Source organism: Periplaneta americana, chromosome 11, assembly GCF_040183065.1.
Source record: "Periplaneta americana isolate PAMFEO1 chromosome 11, P.americana_PAMFEO1_priV1, whole genome shotgun sequence".
Classification (NCBI taxonomy): domain Eukaryota; kingdom Metazoa; phylum Arthropoda; class Insecta; order Blattodea; family Blattidae; genus Periplaneta; species Periplaneta americana.
In genome coordinates, this window is record NC_091127.1 from 56,533,470 (window position 1) to 56,557,105 (window position 23,636).

A 23,636-nucleotide genomic window follows, 5' to 3' on the forward strand; every position below is an offset into this window, starting at 1 on the left:
ATAGTCAAATTGATAAAAGTTGTTGCCATCAAAGCCTATAGGCTGAGCAATCTGTTATATATGTGATCAGGGGGAAATCATCCCTGATGACAAGAATTTCTCTCTTGTTGCTACATGTTTTTCGCTATTTCCCTCCAAGATATGACATTTTACACATTGCAGGAAATTTCCTGGCAACATTGATTCACAGAGAGCTCGTTGCAGAGAGCACAGTGCACACAGTATATTGGATCGCTGCGACAAAACATTAGATGTACAAAAACCTCAAAAAGTACAGAACGAAGATGATGTTGCTGCACTGATCAGTGATCACGAATGTTTTTAAATGAAGAAAATGGTGGTTTGAAGTTTATGTTTATGAATCGCATACGAAGTTTGTAGGCTGTATATCGTTCACTTACAATTTTGGATGACAGGAGATTAGTGAAGCAGTGAAAAATGTCGGGAATTAATGATGAGAAATTAAAGCTCATGGAGGATGAGATGAACAGGTAAAAACTTATTAAAATATTGACATAACCTCAACATTTATACTCGTAAAGTTGTTCTTGTTATAATTAGGGTGGGTTATATTGCATTGAAACACAAACAGGCGTAAAATTTAAGGAAGCTACTAGGCAAGGTTGGATGTCTATTAAATTGATTGCTGTTTGTGAACTAAGATAAATAGGCACATTGCTATTAATTTAAACAAAATACGCAAAGTTTCATTTAGTAGGCTATACATTTTTTTTCCCGGCGAAACTAGTGCACTGAAAGTTCAGGTGATTTTGCAAGTGAAAATTGTTTAATTTGTAAGGGATTTATTTAAAGTAGTGCATCTACCCGCCAACGAATATTACTCACTTTTGTCACTGCCAATCAGGCGCTATAAACCAGAGGCTAAATCTGAAAGAACAGAATTGCAGTAGGAGAAGTTATCCCCACTCTCGCCGCACAGCAGCTGCTCTCTCTGTTTACTGATCTCCCTCGTCTCGGTGGCTCACCCTCTAACACAACACAGAATAAATCTACGTTCGCCAAAATGAAATGTGTATTCGACATTCTCGTATTTAGTATAACACAACACACAACAAACCTACGCCCGCCAAAATGAAATGTGCATTCGACACTCACGTACTTAGCATAACACAACTCCATATTACTCAATATGATATTTGATTACCTTGGAAGGGTTTTTCCGAGGTTTCCCCCACCGAAAAGGCAAATGCCGGGTAATATTTTGGCGAATCCTCGGACCTCATTTCATCTCACTACATCTCGCCAAAATGTAAAAAAAAATTGTACAACATTGTAAAAATTGTAGAAAATTACTGAATTGTAAAACTATAAAAATTTGTAAAAATTGTAATTGTAATATTGTAAAATGTTGACATGTTCCACATCTTAAAGCTTCATTGCTCATGTAAGATCTATGGAATAAAATAAATGAATGAATGAATCCTAGGCATTTTCAAGGTATATTTAAGCAATTTCCTCTTGGACCAAGTGAATAAGTAACCTTCACCAAGGATTTTTCGTGTGCAGATTCAGTTTAATATATAAGGTGCTATAGGTAGGCTATTTCAGTGAGCCACGGTAGTATTTTCGTAAAAGATGAGTATTTCCCTGAATCAAAACTACAACACAATCACATACTTAAACTTCTTGTGCACTAGGCTAGTTTCTCCTTATAATCATTAAAGCCATTATTCAACATTGGAGGCTTTGTCTAATCTAATTATGTATAATAGAAAATCAGAAATTTTTGACAAAGTTATTGTTCCTGAAAGCAGAAAAACTATACTAAAGGAGGCTGTGTGACTTATGTGAAATGTATACTGTATTAGTGATAAGCAAGTGGTTTTAGTTAACCACAAATACTTTCAACATAAGAATATTTTGATACTTACCTGTAGCCTATATCTAACACACTCTTGTAGTCCCTTTCTCCATATTTGTTACCAATATAACATTCTAGAGTCCAGGACGCAATGCTTAGGAATCGGACCATTTCTCTAGGCAGTATTCATTCTGGACCTCTCGCATGTTACCGGTATGTTGGTAAGTAGAGAGGGGGAAGGGACATTCTCCAGAAGAACTACACTAATGGAGTCACGTCTCCCTTTCCCATCTACTAATTGCCAGTGTAATATGCGAGAGGTCCAGAACGAATTATTAGGGAAATGGTCCGTTTCCCTATTATTGCTTCATGGACCTCTCAGTGTTTTATCCTCCTCAGTCCTGAAAGTATAGCATACTTTACCATATTTTATACATGATTATGATATAAGATGTAGAGACCCAAGTATAGTATAATATACGTGCATTTGTTCCCTAACCAACCTGTAGAAATTTTTCAGCATTTTCCTCATGTCAATGACTTTTTTTTTTGAAGTATAGAATTATATTGAACTTTAAAAATAAAACAACTGTCTCTGGACTCAGAAGGATATTGATAACAATAAGAAATGAAGTTGCGTTGGAAAGAGTGGATGAAGAAAGAATGATGCTGAAACTGATCAGAAAGAGGAAAAGAAATTGGTTGGGTCACTAGCTGAGAAGAAACTGTCTACTGAAGGATGCACTGGAAGGAATGGTGAATGGGAGAAGAGTTCGGGGTAGTAGAAGATATCAGTTGATAGATGACATTAAGATATATGGGTCATATGAGACTAAGAGGAAGGCAGAAAATAGGGAAGACTGGAGAAAGCTGGGTTTACAGTGACAGACCTGCCCTTGGGCAGAACACTAAATGAATGAATAAATGAATCCCGCAGTTCAGTTTGAGTAATTTTTGTCACTTCCTGTCATATTGTGTCCTTCAGTTGTTCTAAAGTATGGGGATTATTTTTATACACTTTATGCTTAAGTTTCCCCAAGATAAAAATCATAGTAACTGAGGTCAGGGAATCTAGGGGGCCACAAACTTATGCTTATTATCTGGTCTTCGAAAACTTCCTTTATGGTAGCCTATCCATTGAATCTTCGGCAGTATGTGGGGTAGCATTGTCCTGTTGAAAATAACAGTATTGTTTTTATTCGTCTGTAAGCTCGCTGAAAAATGGAGTATTGTATTCACATACACTTCTGTATACACAGTTGTGTTATAAAATATTGGCCCGATTATTATTTGTCTCGCACTAACCGCACACCAAACCCCAACTTTATCACTGTGTAATGGAACTTGCTGTACAATATGCAGATTTTTATCACTCCAATATCGCTCGCATCAGAGAACTGACATGAGCATTGAGATAAAACCAGGCTTCATCAGTAGTCATAAACATTAGCTGTGGATCAAGGTGACCATTGTAAACATTTTCAAGAAACCAATTACAGAACCATATTCTAGGGGCAAAATTTATTTGCTTGATTTCTTGCACAAACCATATTTTATATGGTCGGAATTTAATTAACTTGGTTGCTTTGAGAGCTGACCCGCAGGATATGTTTGTTTCTTGAGTTAGGTGATGAAGAGATTTCTTTGGACTTAATTATATTCGCATTTTAATATCTTCAAGTTTTTCTGCAGTTAAAACATGTCATTTACACTCTCTAGGCTTGTCACAAACTGAACCTGTTGTATGCCACTTTTTCATTAAATTCGAAATGCAAGACTGTGTAGGAATCATTGAATTGGGAAATTTGCGCACAAATCTACGAATACATTTGCTATAATTGTTTTTCTTTACGTAACATTTCACTATATATAATTTTTTCTTCAATAGTATATGTCATTTTCTCACAAAATATGCGTACACGACAGTGAACCTCAAACTCAACTGAGTCAAGATATGTTGTAACTCGAGATTTTGTATAGGACACATGAAGGTCAAGGTCGCTTGCACAGCGCACAATTTTGCTGCCGCTTGGTCCATAATAAAAGGATTCCACGTAAAATGAACCTCACTTTGCACTATGTGTAAAGACAATACCCAGTTCATGTATGATATATGATATTGTGGAGACAAATCCACCACAGTCCCCCATTATATTTTCGCCATAACCCTTCTGTGTTATGCGTAAGCTGTCAAAAACTGACGTAATACATATCATATATATGAGTGTTAATCCTAAACCCCACATTTCCATGCTTGTCTCATTGAGAGTACAAAAACAGTATATATGAGTCAACAGCATATTATGGCTAATTACTGAAGAAGTTGTGGTAATTGAAGGTACTGTATGAGATATTGTACAGGGAATATCTTTTAACTATCCCGGAGAATTGGAATTTTCTGGTTGCGGCTGCAGAGCGACTGTCTCCGACTATGCATGCACCCATTGTTTGCCTGGTAGGCAAGCAATGTACAATTGAGGACCATTTTTGCAAAACTTGCTAACTGCAAAATTGAGATTTTGATGGATTCGTTAACATAAGGCAGGCCTCTACATGATGTTCAAAGCGTCTTAGTGAAATTGGGTTATTTCTCTTCATTGTAGTGTGTCAAAGTGTGATCGTTTTTTTCAAAACTTGCTTTCTGCTATAAGTGAGTCATACAGCAAAACTTGCTTACTATAGTGTTTTGTCTCTCCTGTAAAATTTAGTTTTTTCAGTTAGCAAGTTTTGCAAAAATGGTCCTCAATTATTTGTACTTACCCAGCTCACATTTTATGCTCAAAATGTCCCCCATTGACTGCTACACATTGCTGACACTTTCTTATAAAATTATTATTAACTTTCACAAGTTCAGCAGCACTGATTGACTCCATTTCAGCTCTTATGTGGTCTTTTACGATCATTTATTGAACCTGTTTCTTTCAATTTTTTAGCTAGGTTTTTAATTGTTTTTATGCAAGGTGCGGGTCTGTTTGGAAATTTTTGCTGGAACTTGAATTGCATTTTCGCACAATATTTTCTGTATTTTGTGTAAGTATTATAAATATACACATGCTAACATAATGAAAATGGCATTGGAACTAAACACTTCATACACTAATCACTAACTTCACACAAATAATTAAGCACAGCTCAGAAACTAAAGAGCATTGGAGTATGCATCCATCCCGTAAAACAGCCGGTCTAACACTGAGACTATCAACTGGGAACTGCGTCATCAGCGTGTTAGTCACAAGATCGCCTGGGAGCCGGAAGCTACAACTCTCCGGGACAGTTAAAAGATAATCCCAATATTACAGCAATATTAGACACTTTGTTGTACTAAATGTAAATAGTTAATCAAAAATTTATAATGTAGATGACTCATTGCTAACTGTAACTTGTAGGTTTGAAGCAGAAATTGCTCTGCCTGTTCTCCCTCCTCCACCACCTCCACCAGCAGTGGCACCACGACCAGTCATTGGGTCCAATACTTATACGCAAGTGCAGCGACGTCTGGAGGAGCAGCAGACATTGCCTCCAGCTGTTCCAGGACCTGAATTTCCAGGATGTCCTCCAATGGGATATCCACCAATGATGCCACCATCTGTACCAACTTTTCCTGGAATTCCGCCACCGCCACCACCTCCTCCACCATTGCTTATTCCTCATCAAGTTCAACGAGGTCCACCAATTAGACATCGTAAGTATTTGCAACCAGGACATTTAATAGTATCTGTCAGTAAGCCAGTAAAGGAGTTCAGAACTCCACTAGTTAACAGCAGTACTAGTAATCATGCCCACTTTCTCTATGGTTTTTGTTTCGAGAAACAAACTATCGAGTTAGATGTATCGCCACTGTTCTAGAAGGATGAAAGTATTTCAAGAAAGCATAGATGCGAGTTGCTTATGTTATCGAATCTGCTGGAGGATGATGTCACTAATAGATATGATATGATATTTATTATACAGTATTGTAGTTCACAGACAAAAAAGTACATACATATAATCATTTGAAATCTTACATTATACACTTAATAATTTTACACATAGATAAACTATTTTTTAATACAATTAACATAATACAATTTAAATATTTAATATAAGATGTTTTTTGTTTGTTTTAAGTTATCTTGCACTTGCGTCTAGTTTTGTGCAAGACTCAACTCATTTTAGTAAGTTGTTACAATTAGTATTTGTTCACTTACCTAAGTTGTACTTCACATTTCAATCTGCAATGTGCAGCTAGCATATATAAATCTTCCCTTATTCTAGTCTCTTCTATTCCTCTTTCGGTACAGAAATACTTATACAGTTCATATAAGCTCTCTCTCGTTGGTAAGCCTTCATTTCTTAATTTTATTTCATACTATTCTTTTGTCGTACCTTCAAAACTATTAAATTTAGAAATAAAAAATATAGCTAAGTAGTTTCTAATCAAGTCAAAAATTTTTATTATCGGTGAGTCTAGAAAATGCCGAAATTGAATCAGTAACTTTACTTTCATTTAATAATTCCTTCCTTTTAGTTTTTATTTTAGCAATTTTCTCCGGTATTTTAGTTTCAGTGTATTTGTTCATTATTAAGAAATGCTGGCTTTCTTCCAATTTCTCCATACTGCAACACTTGATACTTTCTTCCATGCATAATTCTACATCTATAACACAAAAACAAGCGTATAAACATATTTGTGTAATTATTATTATTATTATTATTATTATTATTATTATTATTATTTCATTCAATTATAGCAATTTCATTTTTATTCTTTCCATTTTAATTTTTTTTAGCCAAAAATAGATATAGACCTATTGCTTTTGTAACTTTGTGTTATTATTATTATTATTATTATTATTATTATTATTATTATTATTATTATTATTATTATTATTCATAAATTTTCTTATAGCTATTTCTTTATTCATTTGTAGGAACTTTTCATTTATAAATTTCATCCGTATATCTTTTGTATGTTGACATTCAAGAACGATGTGAATGTCATCTTCTCTCTGTCCACATAATGGGCACATGCCTTGAGGTATATTACCTCTGATGTCACCAGTAATACGTGCACATTGAAACAGTAACAGTACAGTCACTACTAAATATAATGGACACCATTCTGGTTCTGGTTCACAGTTTTAATCACACGCAATATCACACACTATAGACCTAACAGTGCATATTGTACATTTATCTACACCAAAAATTAATCGTCCTCTATTTCTTCCACACCTGACATGTCTTCTGTTGGTCCTTCTCATGTTCTGTATCTTCTTCACTGCTTTCCATTCCATTGTCTTCAATTACGATTCTTTGAATTCTTTCTTCCACAATACAATCTTTCTCATAATAATGCAGTTCATTTCTTTCAACGTGACTGCATATATCTTTCCATGCTTTCTGGCTGATTTGCTGATATAGGTCTTCGATGCCTTTTATTATAAGTGTCACATTCCTATTACCAACTCACTGTTTGACATGTCCCGAAATTAGGCCTAATTCAATACGATTCAAATCTGAATTTGGTAAACTGGAAGTCTTAAGGCTCTGTGATTATTTTCAGCTAATATCCGGTCAATCAAATATGTTTTTTTAATTAAATAATATAATTTTTTTAGTGCTGTTTTCATCGAATGGGATATGATGTCTTGTTAACCAGGCTTTCATGTGATTTTTTTAAAGGAATTTGATATTGGGGGTTTTTCTACTTGGGTGCTATGATATGATGCGTTGTCAACAGCTAGGATGGCATTAGGAAGTAAATTAGGTAATAACATGGTACGGAGCCATGTAGTGTAATTTTCGGCGTTAATTTGTTTGTGAAAATCTTCAGATGACATCTGTACATAAGGAGATTATTTGGTAAGAAACCTTGCTTTCCACCTGCATACAATGATTATAAGACTTTCTCCTATCGCTATGGGATTGCATTAACTCAAAACTGTATTATACGTGCAGTGGAATTTAATTCAGAGAGCGGTGTTTATTTCCATTGCATCATGTGGACATGGGGGGAGGTTTATTGCAACGAAGGCAATAAGCTGAAGAGCTCGCTAGTTAGACAGTGAATTAAAGGTCAATCCTTCAAGAACAGTGGTGATACCTATATCTGATCCATTCCGATATTTCTGAGTTCCAATAAATATATCCGTGAAGGTATCAAAATTGGTACAGTGTGAGGAAAAAAAAAGAAAATACCGTACCGTAACTTCTAAGCACTAGAATTACTTAGTGGAGTTCCATCTCCTCTTTTACTGGTAAACCACTTACCTCACAAAACTTAACAGTGTATTACTTGATGTATCAGTATGAAATATATTGCACCATAATTGTTGTTATAATTTGTTTTTTATGTACAGAGGTAAAATTTCAATCAAGAATTTTAAAGCTTCCATATAGTGCTGTTGGTGTGCTCTCGAATTCTTTGAATTTTCTTGGACTTGGCTTGTCGAGGTCATCCAAAAATGCTTTATTTGCCTGCTATTTGTTATTACTTGTGACCTGGCTTCGGTGACTAATATCTTCTGTGTCTTTTTTTTTTTATTTTGTTAATTTTATTGTGTATATGTATTAGTGCTGTTGATCGATCAAAATATTTAATCAATTAACTATTTGAATTTAATCGATTAATCGATAGATTATATTACAAAAGAACTATTTTAATTACTTACTAACATATTTATTATGAGGTTTATAATTTACTGTGTTAATTTCTCCGGGAATTTTTGAGATAAACATAAATAACAAAAAGTATGAAGACTCACCTAGTTAATACTGCTTCATCCATGATTTTAAACATGTGAGTGCATTCATATGCTCCGAATTAAGTGCTGCTCTACGTTTAGTAACAATGTTTCCTGCATCACTAAACACGAAAAAACTTTTTATCTGTCAAACACTTCTCCATGATCGTTCAATTTAAATCCAAATGTTTCACCGAGTTTACCTCTCGAACTCTCATATGACAAAGGAGTTTACACTTTTCATAAACCACAGAAAACTGATTTCTTTTCTTTATAAAACTAAACACATAATCTTCATATATAAACTCAGTACAGAAACTGTAACTGCAAAAGTACAGCGATCGAAACAGAAGACTGGCCTCTATTGTAATTGTACCAGATTTTAGAAAGAGAAGAAGGTAGTTATGCTCTCACTTGCACACAGTGTAGACATGGCTATTTTATAAAGGATGAGGGGGACGAATCCCAGAAAAGTATGTAATTCATATGCTAGGAAGATGAGCTGACAACAAGGTAGACTCCATTTTATTTCAAGGAGTGCAGTTCAGTGGCTCCTTTGAACACCCACTTACAGATTTTATGACTTCCTACACAAACACCTCTGACAATTCCATCCTGTCCCCTCGTCCAAACATTGCACAGTTGCCACAATCCTGGTGACCCTTGAAATGAGACAGTAAGAGAGACGGGATTCTTGGAATTCAGAAAAAATGCGGCAACTCTGCCTCCACGTGGATTTGACTGGAGCCTGTCAATTCTTCTGAACGAGGGTTGTGATTGGTTACTGACAGGAAAAGACAAGATTTCTGTCACAGTAAGGAAGACATTTATTTATGACAGCCAATTAGCAGGGGGCAGTAGAAGGTCTGTCGGCAAAGTCCTTTCTGTGAAACTGCACTCCATGAAATAAAATACAGTATAGAAGTTTCCTTGGAAAACCATAAAACTTAATAAGGGTTTCGCATTGTGTTTCGACTTTCAATAGAGGTAGACTAGGTCACTGTCTTCATATCTTCATCTGTTTCTGAAGTGTTTGTGCAAAGATTTTCCCTATGCTACCTGGTTTACAGTTAGGAAATAACAGTACTATTGTACTTTTAAGTAAACATTTTCCGAGAGAGAAATATTGTCGGAATTTTTAGTATGAGTTTGTATTAACAAAATAATAATTAATATCAACTACAACCAATTAATTTTAATTGACTCGATTATTCGATTAAATATTTTTATCGATTAATCATACAACACAAATTGATCGATTATTCGATTAAGTCCCACAACACTAATTTGTATATTTATTGTCACCAAAATCATGTACAATTTGCGTATCATTTGTTAATGGTGATCCTGTTACATTTGTTTTCCAGGAAACCACTCTTAACTATATTTTACTATTCATAACATCTTACTATATATTCTATACTACATGTAATCATTGTAGTAATTTATTAACAAAAACTCTTTTCTTTTTGCTAATATTTCTTATATTTCTTATTATGTTTATTGTAGCTATGCGAGGAGTTGGCATGGGTCCTGCAGGACCAATGATGGGTGGCCCTCCACCTCCGGGATTTATGGGGCCTCCTAACATGACTCGTCCAGGTCCTCCATTTATGGGACCACCTGGTCCTGCACCTGGTCCTCAAGTGATGCCAATGGAGCGTTTACCTGGACCTCTGCCACCAACACCATCCCAGATACCTGCTATTGTAAGGTAAGGACTTTTTGGCTACCTTCTTATGATCTCTTCTACGCTGTGAAATATTTTCACTTTCTATCAAGATGTTACAGTGAACAACACTTGGCAGAGATTCTCAAATAAATCAAATAAAAGTGATAGTCTATGGTCTGTTAGTAAAGATTTATATAAGCGCACGCACGCACGCACACACACACACACACACACACACACACACACACACACACACACAAACAAACACACGGGGGGGGGATGGAAGGGAAATGGGGGAGAACGACATATATATATATATATATATATATATATATGACATGGAAATTAATGTTCTGAAACATTGTTAATGTTGTTGTTGTTGTTGTACGTGTATTAAGTTTAACAGATTATATGTTTACATTCTATATTTTGTGTGTTTGAATAAACTTTATTTATCTGCATAAATGATCCTTCGTGACACTAACAATTACTTCTATTTAATATCTGAGTCTCTTTACTGTTCCTCTTTATGTTTTTAATAGTGCCACTCCAAAGCTGTATCTTCCAAAGCCTACTACCAAGGCAGAATTAGAGGCAGAGGAACAGAGAAAAGGCAACAAGAAGAAGGGTATTATGGAGAAGACACCAATGTTGCCGTCAGAGATGTCACGAGCGAGGGACATGGCTGAGAAGGTGAAAGCAAGCACAGTGATGGTATCTGTTGGACCAGGAACGCAGCAGTCAACAAACACAGATGATTCTCCTGCAACAGGACGTAAGAAGGAGAAAAAAAATAAGAAAATGATACGCATGGCTGGTGGCCAGATTTGGGAAGATAATTCTCTTCTTGAGTGGGAAGATGGTAAATATGATCATTGTCTGTTGAAAATAACTATTGCCCATTATATGAACAAATGTAACTGTTACAGTTAATTGTTATTGATTGCATTCTTTTATAAAATGCACCTGGCATTTATAAATTGCATGAAGTACAGTCAACTCCGGATATAGTGAACCTCTGGGGACTTGCATATTTCGTTCACTATATTCGAGGTTCACTAAATCCGAAGTGTCTTTCCCCTAACCTTAAATGACAGAAATGAATGAAAACAAGGACAAGAAAATAAAATATTTCATTTTTGTGGAATGGATTTACACTGTATAATTTATTCACAGTTGATTTGCTTAAACTATGCTGTCGACCCATGTCCACTTGCGAAAGACCACGTTCAATGTCACTTATATCAGAAGTAAACACTGAAATACTAAAACAATTGTCTTTAGAGACAATTAATATTAGGTACTCTTCACAAAACTGGCTTCATTTATACACTGACGGATCCTTGATCACCAGAGAACAAGGTGCCGGTGTAGGTGTTATGTGCTGTCTCTTCTCACTTTATAGATCTCTTGGGTATGGAACAACAAGTTTTGATGGAGAAATAATTGCAATATGTGAAAGTCTCAGGAATCTTCTATGCCACATCAATAAATTTAAGAATGCAGGTATATTGTCAGACTCCAAAGCAGCTATTCTATCAATAGTCTCTAAACACACACCTTCCTCTCAAACAGCAGAAATAACTAAAATGCTCTCTCAATTAATATCACTCAATAAAAGAATTGTATTCCAATGGATACCATCCCATTGTGGAATCCTGGGAAACGAGAATGCGGATGCATGGATAAATATATAATAGGATGCGAAACTTAATGAGTTTCCCGTAACACATACTAGAGGCGCTGTTGTAGAAATTGATCTTGCTGCCATCTATTTTTGGGAGAGCCGTTATTACATCTAGCAGCGCAACAAGTAGCGAAAAGAGTAATTACTCCATGCATTTAGCAGCGCACCTGGTGACGAAAATGTTAAACTGTGCAGAAAGTATTCCCTCCCACCCTCACTGATATTCAAAACTAACCCAATTTAAAATAAAACATTTACAGTTTTATTCCTCACAGCATATTCTACTGAAAATTCCTACTGGAGCCAACAGGAAGATAAAAGAGACGATGTGTTTTACACTACCCGATTAAAATACAACCAGACAGAGACAAAAAATAAAGCAAAAGGTTAGATAATTGGGATTGTATTCTTTGGGTATTTATTGTACAGCACAATGGAAAAGTCTGCAAGAACTACTTAGATAGTTCAATTTATTATATTACTATTACTTTACAATACATTCAACACTATTTTACAACGTCCATAAACATCACTGTTTAACATACACTGCTTACACACACACACACACACACGTATCACTTTATGTTCACTTATTAGTAAGTTTCAGTCCGCCATCTTCCTCCTCGACTCTCCCGTACAGCAATATCTCGAAAGGATAAATAGAGAACTCTCGGTAATGTACCCAACACGTAGTTCTAATATTCACCACCTACGACGTCGGGCGCTGATCACCTTATTTCAGACCACCAAATCTAGATGGTGTTGACCGCAGTTTCGCATCCTATTATATATTTATCCATGGCGGATGCTTTAGCAAAGAAGGGCAGCACTACTACTTACAGACCTGTTACTAAATCTATGTATTACTCTGTGAAAAGATTTATTAAATCTACATACTTAGACTTCAACAAACAAAATTTGATAACACAATTTCAAGGGAAAAAATGGAACTCTCTGCATCATAATCCACAGTTAATTGCCGATTTACCACGAAAATCGTCTGTAGCTGCATTTAGATTGGCAACAGGCCATGATTGTTTGTCCAAACACCTGCATAGAATTGGAATATATCAGTCCCCTAAGTGCCCATTGTGCAACTCAAACCAAGAAATGGATTCGGAACACCTCAAAATCTGTGCTTCAGTGGCTGGCCATGAAATATCTTTGAAAAATATTGGAGTGCAAGAGGTCAAACGACTTTATTGTCAAACGCCTGGCATTAGAAAACAACAACAACATGTCATTTATAATTTATAATATGTTGTTGTTGTTTTATAATGCCAGGCGTTTGACAATAAAGTCATTTGACCTCTTGCACTCCAATATTTTTCAAAGATTCATTTATAATATGCGCCTGATCTCCCAAAGAAAACACTTTACGCTTAGACATTTTTATACATTACATTCACTGTTGGAACGCTAGAAACAGACTGCTCAGGTAGAAATGACAAACGCTGTTATGGTGTGACTGCGTACTCAGCCTTGGAATTTCCTGGGTCACTTAATGGAAACTGGGAGGAGTTGATGGAGTTTGAAAACCATCGAAATCTTACCTCCATTTATGCTCTGGACATAATGTCCTTCCCCTTTTAATAAAAGAAGGCAATTTCATTTTCCGTTGTTTCGATGCTATCCGTCATAATAGGAATATTTCTGATTACAAAAGGCAACCCTTTGACGATGGAGGATTAGAAATGACAGTAGAGTAGAGTGCCTTGGAACAGAATGTCAACCTTCGACTATGGAGTGAGGCAAGGTCGTCACACGTTGCCTGGATTTACAGTACAGCTCATTGTCTATGAATCACTAATCCTACCTTTGTCCTTTGACTAAAAGAGTAAGCAACTTAGAATGCTGTTCTCAACACATCCTTTCAATTTTATACAGGAAGGTCTGACTTCAAATAAGAATTTGTGAGGGTACAAGGTTCACTATAACCGAAACGAGGGTTCACTATAAACATAAATATTAATGTACTTTTTAATGTATGCGGGTCGGGACCAATGATTTAGGTTCACTATAGCAGAATGTTCACTATATCCAGAGTTGACTGTAAATAGTTTTCATTTTGAATTTCTTCGAATAAGATAATCTGTTTTTACCAAATAAAATAAGCAATTGAAAATCCAATCTACACCTCTTCTTCACAATGCACCATTGTTTCCTCTCTTTTAAATCACTTTTATTATACTTCATCATATGTTAATATTCTTCAGAAGGTTTCTCCATATATCAGCTGCTTTTAACTATTCCATCTCCTTCTTCATTCCCAGAACTACCTACACGTACTTTGTAAATGGTAGGCCTATGTTAGTTGCAATCCTTGAGAGGCCACAATGTATCTGCCATTTACAGTATTATCCACTTTTTAATCATTTAGCTCATTATTGTTTCATACCATCTTTTTAACTGTCTTTCCATATTTGTACGTTTGGATTGAAATTTCATAATAATTATTTCTTTTGGAATCCTGTTAGTCTTATTCTTCTATACCTTATCGAAGTTTTGCTGCAATTACCTATAAGTTTTGTGATTGGTCTAACTTTTCATTTATTTATAGTTTCTTCATTTCTCTTATGGTCTGAAAGCATAAAACTAGCAGTTGTCATGAACTTCATTTCTGGTGATTAATATTTTTTAACCAGCCTTAATTACCCACACCTCAATTCCCCTATCTATGTGCAATGTAATCTATACTAATAATAAATCTGTATGCGACATTTTTCTGGTAATTTTCGATTTTCCAAAAATAATTGGTCCTAACATATATAATTAACCGTCCTGAAACCGAAAATCGCTTTTTTGAAATTTTTGTTTGTATGTCTGTCTGGATGTTTGTTACCTTTTCACGCGATAATGGCTGAACCGATTTATATGAAAATTGGAATATAAATTAAGTTCGTTGTAACTTAGGATTTAGGCTATATGGCATTCAAAATATTTTATTTAAAAGGGGGGTTATAAGAGGGCTTGAATTACATAAATCGAAATATCTCCCTTATTATTAATTTTCACGAAAAATATTACATAACAAAAGTTTCTTTAAAAATAATTTCCGTTAAGTTTTATTCTATACAAAATTTTGATAGGACTGATATTTAATGAGATAAATGAGTTTCAAAATTACAATAACAACGCTATCTAAGGCGGTGTAATGAAATAAAAAAACAAATGACTTCGTCTGTAAGGGGCCTTGGACAACAACAATCGAAAGGTATGAAACATAGCCTACAGAGAATGTTTCTGTGTTTGTATGAAGTAATATCGGAAGCTAAATTAACCGATTTGTATAATTAATTATTAATTCACCATTGGAAAGTGTAGTTTCTCTAGATGGACATAATGCTATAATGTTATTACAGTAACTTCTGAATCAAGGACAGGTAAGATTAAAATAGCTTCTTATGCACAGAAAACTTGATAGGCTATTCTGTACATTCGTTTCCTGTATTTCCTAAAATAATTTTTATGACCAAATGAGTGGTCTCTGGATCAAAATGATCGCATTTTAATTTTTTTAATACAATTTAAATTAAGTAACATAATAAACGATTTATTCTTCTATCAAACACGAATGTTCCCTGGATCAAATGTCCTATTTTAATTATGTAATTACATTATATTTATTTCTAACGGGTGCAGCGGAGCGCACGGGTATGGCTAGTATTTATATAAGAAATTAAATATTTAAAGCTGTTCAGCATCTTTCTATGTTAATATAGTTTAGTAGATTAGTTTCCGATTTCATTAATGTCTTGGGTATTATTCCTTACAGATGATTTCCGAATTTTTTGTGGTGATTTGGGTAATGACGTTACGGATGAAATTCTCACCAGAGCCTTCAGTAAATACCAGTCTTTCATGAAGGCTAAAGTTGTGCGTGATAAGAGATCAAACAAAACTAAAGGTTTTGGTTTCGTGAGCTTCAAGGATCCACAAGATTTCATCAAGGCAATGAAAGAGATGAATGGTAAGTACATGTTCCATGTTTTTTAAGACTAATATAATACAGGAGGCAAGACCTGTCCTGTGACCTTATCATGTGCCATGGCTATATCACCAGTGGGAATGGAGGGGGAAGATAGGTTTTAGTCTGAGATGAACTTCCATGTCGGTAGATTCGTATAATATTAACCATCATGAAAGAAACTCCCTTTGTGATTTATTTTATTGTTTTATTGGGTTATTTTACAACGCTGTATCAACATCTAGGTTATTTAGCGTCTGAATGATATGAAGGTGATAATGCCGGTGAAATGATTCCGGGGTCCAACACCGAAAGTTACCCAGCATTTGCTCGTATTGGATTGAGGGAAAACCCCGGAAAAAACCTCAACCAGATAACTTGCCCCGACCGGGAATCGAACCCGGGCTACCTGGTTTCGCGGCCAGACGCGCTGACCATTACTCCACAGGTGTGGACTCCCTTTGTGATAGCTCACGCTTTCCCTTCTCACACAGCTCACATGCCAGGTCTCGCCTCCTCACCTGTATATAGTAGAGATGTTTTAGCTTAAGTTTGAAGTATGTGGGCATTATATTATTATATGATGACTATATTTCGAGGACGATGAAGTTGAGATGACGATGTATAAACATGCAATATATAATTTCTTATTTGTATATTAAAGCAGGCATATAATTATAGTGGATTGTATGGGATAGGTATGGGAAAAAGGAGAAAATAATATAAGAAATGTATGGCGTAATGTGAAGATGCGTTTAATTGATATCGAGAGGGAAGAGATTGAGCTCCAATGTTCGGAAAAATTCTCACTACATTTACAATCAAATCTCATGCTTAACTGGGGGAGGTATGACTACATAAATTCTTTTATCAAAAACAATAGAGCAGGTTTGGCGTGGCTAAGAGTATGGAAGGATAATAAAATTTTCAACGAGGAAGGAGAGCGCCTTTGTTCACTGTGCGGGGAAAAGGACTCCTGGAGACACATTTTATTCCAGTGTGTCGAAACATATCCAGAGAAAATATCTACCACCCTCTATGCTAAGTCAGAATAGGAGTTTGCTTGCATGTCTTGACCTCATGGGGAATAGAGAATGCGAACAAAAGACTGGATTGTTCCTCTTGAAGGCGAGATGGATTAGAACTTCAGCTGTTGAAGTTTATGATGCGAACTGACGTTATCAAAACCAAAGCAGCTTACAAAAACGTTTCTCAAATGTATTTCTCATTCAAGTTCTTGTGGCGCTTGAAATAGGCATTCGAACAATTGGTTACCAACTTGAAGAGATGGCAGTGCACAACTTCTAATTACTAAATTGTGCACGAATATGCCTGGGTTAAATCCCAAATCTCTTCACAGTGCATATGAAGAGAAGGCATATGTCACTGGGGCAAATCGTAAAACAGCAAACGCTAAGCTCCGCCCACGACCCCTTTCCACTTTTCCCCTACAAGCTCCCAACACACTCCAGCGGGAAAGAGTGGAAATAGGGGTTTAGGGTGGGGTTGACATCTAGCGGAGGAAAGTGGAACAAAAAGAATGAATGCGACATCTACGAAGCAAAACAGGAACTTCGTCCTGCCACCCTCTGTCCCTCTCTCTCCAGCCTCTCCTTCTTTGTTCCTTGCTTCATGTCTCTCTCTTTTTTTTTTTTTCTTATGACTTCGCAGTGGGTAGGATTCGATCCGGGTATTTTCCTAACGAAACGCTCACACACTTTTTGGTCACGCTTTAGACCTCTTGGCTACCGAGGCTAGTTGGTGGTAGAAGGGAAAATGAATCTATTTATGTTCAAGGGAACTGCCGTAACGTATTGCAGAAATACGATTGGTGCAAGGATTCATAGCGGGAGACAATGATGGAATGGCGCGGGGGACAATGACCGAATAGCGTGGGTAGAAAGTGGCGGGCTGGTGAATTTAGCTTGGTAGGGGTTGACTGCGGGGGTGGCATAAGTGCTAACGCGCGCTGGTAAAGCTTCATTGTGTCCGTGTCATTGAAGGCGGATACTATAAGGTACTGTGAGGAGCATGGATTATAGCAGACGAGGCTCTGGTGACTATTTTGTTACTTCGAGGACAGTGCAAAGTTAATAGGTTAGTGTTGTTTTATGAAAAACCCACATTACATGTGGCTGTTGTCTAATGCGCCCTAATTTGCTTGTGATGTGTTGTTGTGTAATGCATAATTTGATTGTGTTGTGTATTAGTACGCGTTAGTTCAAGGAAAAAAGTATTGTGTTGTAAAATATGAAATACGTGCGAGGCGGTAGACAGTGATCCACAGAAGCGGGACAGATAGTAGAGAGAGAGAGCAGGCGAGCGAGGTGCCGAGCGGCGAGGGTAGGGATAACTTCCCCTACTGGCGTTCGCTGTTTCACGATTTATCCTGTCACTGTTTATAGTGATTGGTCCGTTAGATGGGGATGTTAAGCCTGGCTGTCCCCTTGGCACTATTCGACAGGAGTAGGCTATGTACTGGCACCGGGTTTCACCTTCTCCCTTCCTTACCATCATCATCCTCCTCACCCATTCCCTACACTTACACATACTCTCACCCTAATACACGAAATTACTCTTCACAGATACTCATAATGCATAATGTGGCCCAACTTGAAAATGGGTCACAGTCCTGCCACCTATCCGCAGTATGTGGAACCCGAATCACGCAAGTGAAGTGAATAGGCATTAGACCACACATATTATACAGAGTGTAAATGATATAAACTGCTAAAAAATAATGGTAATAGAGCATAAATTACTGAACAAAAAAGTATAATAAATTTTTCGTTAACTATTGTGATTTCCCTAGAAAAATGTTATATGTGACTCAAACGTTTTTGGAAATGGTAGTAGATCACCACTATTTACTTTGGTCCACCACGTACATTGCAACTGTGGTGATATCCTTGTTTACAAATCATGGTACTCTGTTGTGATGGTGTTAGCATGTGTTGAACTGAAGATCATTGGCAATGACATTCATATTTACTCGAACAGTAAATATTAGACTGCTATCACTTATAAAAACAACATGATATTTTAGGAATTAAAAACGATAATAGAAGAAAAGACAAAATTTCACTACACATGATGTTTAGTAGACCAAGATGTACAGTCTATATAATTTTGGCAGCTTATATCGTTTACACCATACATGGGCACAATTTTCGGTTACGTGAGACACTCGATTTGAAATAGTTTGTTTACTAGGAGAGGAGACTGCAGAGTAGGATGGGAAATATAAACTGCTGTGACCTGCGTCACCTCATCGTAATCACTAAGGCGGTCAGTGGCGAATTATTAGGAAAGCGCTTGGTTAACGTGAGAGACTTGAAAACTTTTATTCAATTTGGAAAATTAATTCGGCAGCTTTAATCATAAACCTCTTTACTATTTCTCCATGATTGAATTGATTTAAATCACAGGCGAGAAATTGCGTAACTAGCCAATAATATTCCATCACGTTGTCTACGTTTATTTTCTTGAATATTCTGGCATTTCTCAAGATTACTTAATAGATTTGCATGTTCTCGACCTAAAATAATTTCAGAAAATCATATTTCGTTTTCTACGCACATTTGATATTTTTTTATAAATTTCTTTTGGAAATAATACGTACAAACAACTTCCTCGTACCTTTTAATGCATCGTGTTTAAGGTATAATGTTGTATTTAGTATACTATGCAAATGTTAAGATCATAAATTTTCTTTGGAATAGTACGAAAAATAACATTTAATTTGTCTTACCTTCTAATTCAGCATGTTCTTTATGACATAAGGAGTAATGTCGTTGTATAGTAAATTTATTAATGCCTAATAGGATTGTCGAGCATAACATACATCGTATGTTCTCCCCTTCTAAACAGCAAAAAAACTATTCCTCCCATTTCTCATGAAATAATCGTTTTCTAACGCATACACACTACTTTGATAATGCCATTATGCCACCACTGATATTGGTTATGAAACTGATATAGAACCTGCCCATGCCTAGGAGCTACGTGAGGGAGGAAAGGGGTCTGTGAAGATGATGTCACTCAGAGCGATAAGCTCTGTGAAGGTCAGTGAGGCACAAATTCTCAATTGAGGCATGATGCCCAAGTATGGTTTACACCCTGTTATAATATATACTGACGTCTGATTGAGGTTATGGCTGATACATACAGTATATTCTCACTTTATTAGGCAGTACATCTTACGTGACGATATGTGTCAGAGGAAGAAAAATTGTTGCATACATCTCGAGTCTGATTAGTGAATTATGTTACTAGTCAGCAATGTGTGCATTGGAGGAGGAAAGGAAGATATACTACATTTTCTATGTCTAAAAACTGACTACTGTCGGCTGGGTTTATCTTTTCAATTGGTGTATTTGCAACATATTGAGTTTTCATGACCATTTGTCGGCCTTGGTAGAGTAGTTGGTATAGCGCTGGCCTTCTGTGCACGAAGTTGCGGATTCGATCCTGGCCCAGGTCGATGGCATTTAAGTGTGTTTAAATGTGACAGGCTCATTTCAGTAGATTTACTGGCATGTAAAAGAACTCCTGCAGGACAAAATTCCGGCACACTGGCGATGCTGATATAACCTCTGCAGTTGCGAGTGTCGTTAAATAAACCATAATTTAAATTTTTCATGACCATTTTCATTTTATTTCCTAGTGATGAAATTGGAAGGTGAAGACCATATTCATTGCCTTGGTAATCTAAATTTAGATTTAAAGCTATTGGTAGGATGAATGCAATTAAAGCTGATTTGACTTGCTCAATACCATCTTTTAGTGTATTCAAGCTGAAGTATGAAACAAAAACATTACATTGTTCTGCTATTCTTTGTGCATCATTCATTGAGAGTCAATAAGTTTTACCTAACCTCAGCAAAATTGTGTGGTTTTGAGTTTAAAAGTTTCTGAATTTGTTTAAATTTTGTTATTCTTTTCAATTTCTCTTGTATGAAACTAAATATCTGCCCATAGTCCTTCTGATGAATTTGATAGTTTCTTACATGCTTTCGTTGCACATAAATTTGTGACATATGCATTTGGTGATATAATATTTATTTAATGATTTAAGAAAGCCTAATAAGTTTGCAAGAGGCGCCTTCAGCTTGTTTAACAATTCTTTAGGCCTAGTATCTTCAAAGCTGAACTTGTTGCGGCATTAACATCAGTGATATTTAAAAAAGAATTCACTGATTTTGTGAAATCATCATAGTAACGATTCACTACTGCTAGAGATTTATTTGCTGTAATGTCAGTTGACTCCACAGTAAATAATATAATTAAAGAAAAATGAGTATTTTGAAGGGTTTTTAATTGAGTAAATCTACAGCCAAAGCATTTATATAAAGTAGTTCACATTTAGTGCATCCACACTATATTCTTAGCATTTTCACTATTAGGTACAACTGTTTTCAATAGAGTTGGGAGAGTATCATAAGCCTCAAAGACAGACTGTGTTCTGCAACATCAAATTCTAATAATCTTAATTCTGCCTTTTTAATTTGTTTAACACTGACTGGTACAGTATTTGAATTGAATTTAAACATTGGCATTATACCGGGTGTGCTTCTTTTAGAGTCCACCTTCTGCTTGTGTTTTGAAGTGTTTGCATGACGAATCACTAGACTTTTGCTAACCATTAATGCTTATATCACAAAATGTATATTAAGCAGAGTATTCTTAACTTTTACAAGAACTGATCCAGAGTTTAAAGATGTGATCTTCCAAACTTTCTTCTTTACATTTTTGCTTAAAGTGGTTCTTAAAGTGTGTGAGTTCGAGGATCCCTTTCATATGATGTGCATTTTGCCAGACCCCTTAACATATTAATTTTATACTTTTACTTAGTATAAATTAAGAAAATATTTTTATGTGTATGACCTATTTATTTATCACTTTACAAAATAATTTTATTATAACTCAAATTTAGTTTGTAAACTTTGCAAAATTATCTTTTAATAATAAATTTTTACTTTTTTTTAAACAGAATATTTAATGATGAGAATCCTCCACCAGAAAGTTGGCAAAGAGCAATAGTGATTCCGGTACACAAAAAAGGTGTTATAAGCAACTGTGATAACTTTAGAGGAATAAGCCTTCTCAATTCTGGCTACAAATTTATACCAAATTATTAAAAATTAAATTGAACCAATTTTATAACACTACACTGGATGAAGCACAAAATGGATTCTGAAAATGCAGATCACGCGCAGATGGATATTTTACACTGAAGCTTTAGATCAAAAAACATAGAGAATTTAATATTGAAACCCATCTGGCATTTATTGATATGAAGAAAGCCTTCGACAGAGTAGATAGAAACAAATTATTGAATATTTTAGCACATGATGGTATTCCAAATCAATTAATAACAGCTATTTACAATATTTATAATAATAATAATAATAATAATAATAATAATAATAATAATAATAATAATAATAATAATAATCATATACAGGTTAGGATTGAAAACAAATATTCAGAATGGAAACGAATAAATCAAGGAGTGAGACAGGGTTGTAGTTTATCTCCTCTATTATTTATAATAGGCGGCCGAGTAGCTCAGTTGGTAGAGCAGCTGGCACGGACTGGAAGGTCCGGGGTTCGATCCCAAGTGGTGACAGGATTTTTTTCTCGTTGCCAAACTTTCAGAACAGCCCCGAGGTTCACTCAGCCTCCTATAAAATTGAGTACCGGGTCTTTCCCAGGGGTAAAAGGCGGTCAGAGCGTGGTGCCGACCACACCACCTCATTCTAGTGCCGAGGTCATGGAAAGCATGGAGCTCTACCTCCACGCCCCCCAAGTGCTTTCATGGGATGTTACGGGGATGCCTTTACTTTTTTTTATTATTTATAATATACTTGAATCACATTATTAAGGAATAGAGATTGAAACCACATGGAAGTATACCGATAAGTCATTTGTCCCAAATAGATACCTTATTATTTGCTGATGATATTGTGTTTATGGCAACTTCAGAAGATAATTTACGTTTGATTTACAACTTTAATAAAATGGCAGAAAGTTTCAATATGGAAATTTCAACTGACGAATCTAAAGTGATGGCTTTTGTAGGAAAGGAACCAGTCCGTAGCAAAATTTGCATCAATAATAAGATCGAACAATTAAAAAATTTTAGTTATCTCGGTTACCAAATTTCATATGAAGAAAAAAAAGATTTGAATGAGAAAATTATTAAATTCAACTGAGCAATGGGGATAATTAATCAGATATTCAAACCAATCTTAGTACAAAAACACACGCCCACCAGAATTTATAAAACATTGGCCAGACCCGTACTCTGTTTTGGTAGTGAAGCTTGGACGATTCGTAATATTGATTCACAAAGATTAACAGCGGCAGAAATGAGATTTATGCGTCGTACAACGGGATACACGAGAATGGATCACATTAGAAATTTTGACATTATGAAAGAACTGCAGATTGAACCGATTACGGAATACCTACAGAAATACAGACAAAACTGGAGATCACATGTCACCAGTATGCCTCGTTCTAGAATTCCACGCCAAATTTTAAATTATCATCCTGTGGGCAAGAGATCCTTGGGCAGACTGTTCAAATGTTGGCAAGAGACTGTAACGGGCCACTAGGCCCAATACATGCAGTCTATCGATTAATCAATTAAATTCAAATAGTTAATCAATTAAATATTTTGATCGATCAACAGCACTAATTATTATTATTATTATTATTATTATTATTATTATTATTATTATTATTATGGCTCTCAA

General features: G+C 35.7%; 1 protein-coding gene across 2 annotated transcripts in view; it reads left to right on the top strand.

Annotated features, from left to right (window-relative positions):
• The first annotated feature begins 245 nt into the window (after window positions 1-245).
• Window positions 246-23,636, top strand: part of LOC138709028 (RNA-binding protein 42) — a 221,845-nt gene continuing 198,454 nt past the window's right edge. For both annotated transcript variants that reach the window (XR_011334812.1, XM_069839498.1), the window contains exons 1-5: window positions 246-491; window positions 5,209-5,504; window positions 10,057-10,261; window positions 10,762-11,081; window positions 15,682-15,876. Coding sequence is in view for 1 of the 2 variants with exons in the window: in XM_069839498.1 (XP_069695599.1) it covers window positions 439-491; window positions 5,209-5,504; window positions 10,057-10,261; window positions 10,762-11,081; window positions 15,682-15,876 (1,069 nt within the window). In the remaining variant the exon portion in view is untranslated. The remainder of the gene's footprint in view (window positions 492-5,208; window positions 5,505-10,056; window positions 10,262-10,761; window positions 11,082-15,681; window positions 15,877-23,636) is intronic.